At 38.2% G+C, this 3,101-nt stretch overlaps 1 protein-coding gene across 1 annotated transcript; it reads right to left on the reverse strand.

The window, feature by feature from the left end:
• Nucleotides 1-2,064: 2,064 nt before the first annotated feature.
• On the reverse strand, nucleotides 2,065-2,217 carry LOC148002505 (keratin-associated protein 19-9b-like). Its single transcript, XM_087577410.1, has one exon. It carries the CDS (start codon nucleotides 2,215-2,217, stop codon nucleotides 2,065-2,067), a length of 153 nt encoding a protein of 50 aa, XP_087433536.1.
• Nucleotides 2,218-3,101: the final 884 nt, after the last annotated feature.

Consider the following 3,101-nt stretch of genomic DNA (forward strand, 5'->3'; position numbering starts at 1 on the left):
GTTAATCCATAATTAACTTTCAAATTCTTGTGCTAAAGGCCATCTCATATGTGCTATAATTCTGAAACATCCAGGAATATGGTCAAGATAGAGAAACTTCATGCAGTTCATTAAATTTATGACGTCAGCTAAACCAAAGATTCACAGAACAGCCAGCTGCAAATCGCAAAAGCTCATCTTACAAGTCTGAGATGGAGATGCTTCAGCCAGGATTTGAAGGTAACCATTTTTTTGAAGAACTATTTAGGAGAACCTGTTCTTTATTTTGGCTTCTGGGATTGCCAGAAACTAAGACTTCTTGGACTGAGATATTGCACTCAAATCTCTGCTCCCATGGTCATGTGGAGGACTCCCTGTGGACTCCCAGGTCTTTCCCATCTGCACATGCCTGTCACTTTGTCTCTTCCCTTAGTACTACAAGCACTTAAAGCCCCCATTTAATGCCACCTCCTGTAGTTGAGTTAACTATAGTTCCCCAAGAAGGGACAGTGCAGTGCAGCACAGTAGAATGATGTAACTGATGGGTCCCATATCTATGTAACATGCTATGCTGGTTTGAATATGCTTGGCCCATGGGAAGTAGCACTGTTAGGTTATGTGGCCTTGTTGGAATGGGTGTGACCTTGATGGAGTGGGTGTGGCCTTTTGGAGTGGGTGTGGCCTTGGAGGAAGTGCGTCACTATGTGTGTGGGCTTTGAGGCTGCAAAGCCACTGGGTGGGGGCTTGTGTGGGAGAGACTCTCTTGCTGACTGCCTGCAGAAGAGAGAGTCTCCTCACTGCCTTTGGTTCAAGATGCAGAATACTCAGCTCCTTTTCTGGTACCATGTCCTTCTGGATGATGTCATGCTTCCTGTTATGATGCTAATGAACTGTAAGGTAGCTTCAATTAAACGTTTCCCTCATAAGGGTTGCTATGGTCATGGCGTCTCTTCATAGGAATAAAACCCTAATGAAGACACATGTGTTAAAAAAAATTACTGTTAAGTAATCTATACTTACTGTTATTTATAAATGATTGTACCTAATTTTAAATTAAATGTTGGTGTTATAGTTGTTGTGTGTACAGAAAAGCCTATAGCCTATATATAGGTCAGTGTTTCCCAAAGTTTGGCATTCACTAAGGACTTTGGAATGTCTTATTAATCACTTAAAAGACTCATCTCCCTCTCTCTCTTTTTTAAATTATTTCAATGAGTAGTCTCTACAAGAAGTAAACTTCCAAACAAGCTCATATTTTAAAGTTTTGAGATATTCTTAAATGTTTAGAGAACAACATTCAACTATATAGGGTTTCTTTCATTGACAGGGTCAAATATTATAGGAAGAGATCAGCTATGTGAACCCTTGTTGGAGCAGAGGATATCTGACACTAAGGCCTTCGGAACAGTGAATGACAGAGTGCTGCTCCCTCACTGCAGAAGGATGTGGGCATATTCAGGTTCCTGGAAACTGAAGAAAGGTATCTTCCATATGTATGGCTGACAGGCTCTTAATAATTCATGGGGATGTTAATGCAGTGGGGAAGCTCCTTAAAACTTTGGATACAATGAAATATGTTATTATAAGTAACTTTAAATAATATGAAGGATTTCATTCTCTAAAGTATCAGAATGTTGGAATCTACTTAATATGTTTGTGGGAAAATCTTATCAGGAAAGGGTATCAGTTGCGTGAGAAATGCAATCTTGTGACCCTGTCAACCTCTTGCATTTGTACTGATACAGAAATGCTAAACAAATAAGTTCATGTGGATAACGTCATTACGAAGTAATTGTAAAACACATAAATCTGTGCAGTTGCTGTGCAAAAATGAAACCAGAGACGTTTTATTCAAGAGGAAATTTTACTTTAAAATAACTCAGAAATGTCACAGACGACAAAAGTCAGAAGCCAACACATCATAACCAGGAGTTGCTGACAAGATACAATTTTAGTTATCTGGTCCCTACCCAGGGACTGAAGTGCCCATGAATTCAAACAGTGGCACAGCATGGTGGTACCTTCTTCAGAAAAATCACATCACTAGAGGAAAATATTCAGAGTTCTGAAGTGGTGATGATTTTCTCAGTAAAACCCAGAGGACCGATACAGTCCATAGAAAGAGGGACGAAAGTAGCCATAGCCACAATAGCCCCCAAGGCCAGAGCCTGAACCATAGCCATATCCCAGGCCACCAAAGCCACCAAAGCCATAATAGTTGCCATAGTAGTAGCTCATTGTGCCAGTAGCTGAGGACAAGGTCTGAGGTTGAAGGTGAGGTTCCTGAGAATGACTGCCAGCCTCTATACCTCGACTTTTATACTTTCCCAGTGCAGGCTTGACAAACCACATCAAAGGAACTGCAATCTCTTTGTGAATTACTGGCGAAGAACATCGAAATTCCATCTAGTAACTGTAATTCCTCAGATGCACAACAACATACTTTTTTTTAATACGTTAATAGTTAATGTTTATAACTTAGAATTAGGTTTGCTTCAATTATGGCAATGCCTTTAATATTTCTCTACTTCTACATTAAAATGTAGTCACATAAGCTCGCTTTTATTTGTCATTTTTGATGGTTTTCATTTCTTTTATTGTTATTATATTTCACTTACCATTCATAAAGTAGCTCATTCTATTTCCATGCACGCATATCAGTGTAGTGAGCTCACAATCGCTTCACCATTACCTCGCTTTCTCCTCCCGCCTATTGTTGATGTTTCATCCCCAAAAGTCCTACTTCTGATTTGATGTATGCCTCTATACAAACATATCTGTGGTATACATACATATACCTATATATGATACATACGATCACTTATAGTATGCATATATCATATAAATTATTCATATATCATATGATCATATATATATATGGAGAGGGTATGAGATATACTCCTTAAAAATTTTAGATACTATGAAGGATGTTATTATTTTAAGTAACTTTGTACAATATGAAGGATTTTATTTTCATAAGCATCAGAAAGTTTGAATCTTCTTATTTCTGTGAACAATCTTACCAGGAAAAAGGGTCAGCTGTGTAGCAAATATAATCTTCTGATCCAGCATCTCTATACATTTTCTCCTAATACAGAAATGCTAAACCAATAATTCTATGT

Source organism: Rattus norvegicus, chromosome 11, assembly GCF_021556685.1.
Source record: "Rattus norvegicus strain SHRSP/BbbUtx chromosome 11, alternate assembly SHRSP_T2T, whole genome shotgun sequence".
In the NCBI taxonomy this organism is placed as follows: Eukaryota; Metazoa; Chordata; class Mammalia; order Rodentia; family Muridae; genus Rattus; species Rattus norvegicus.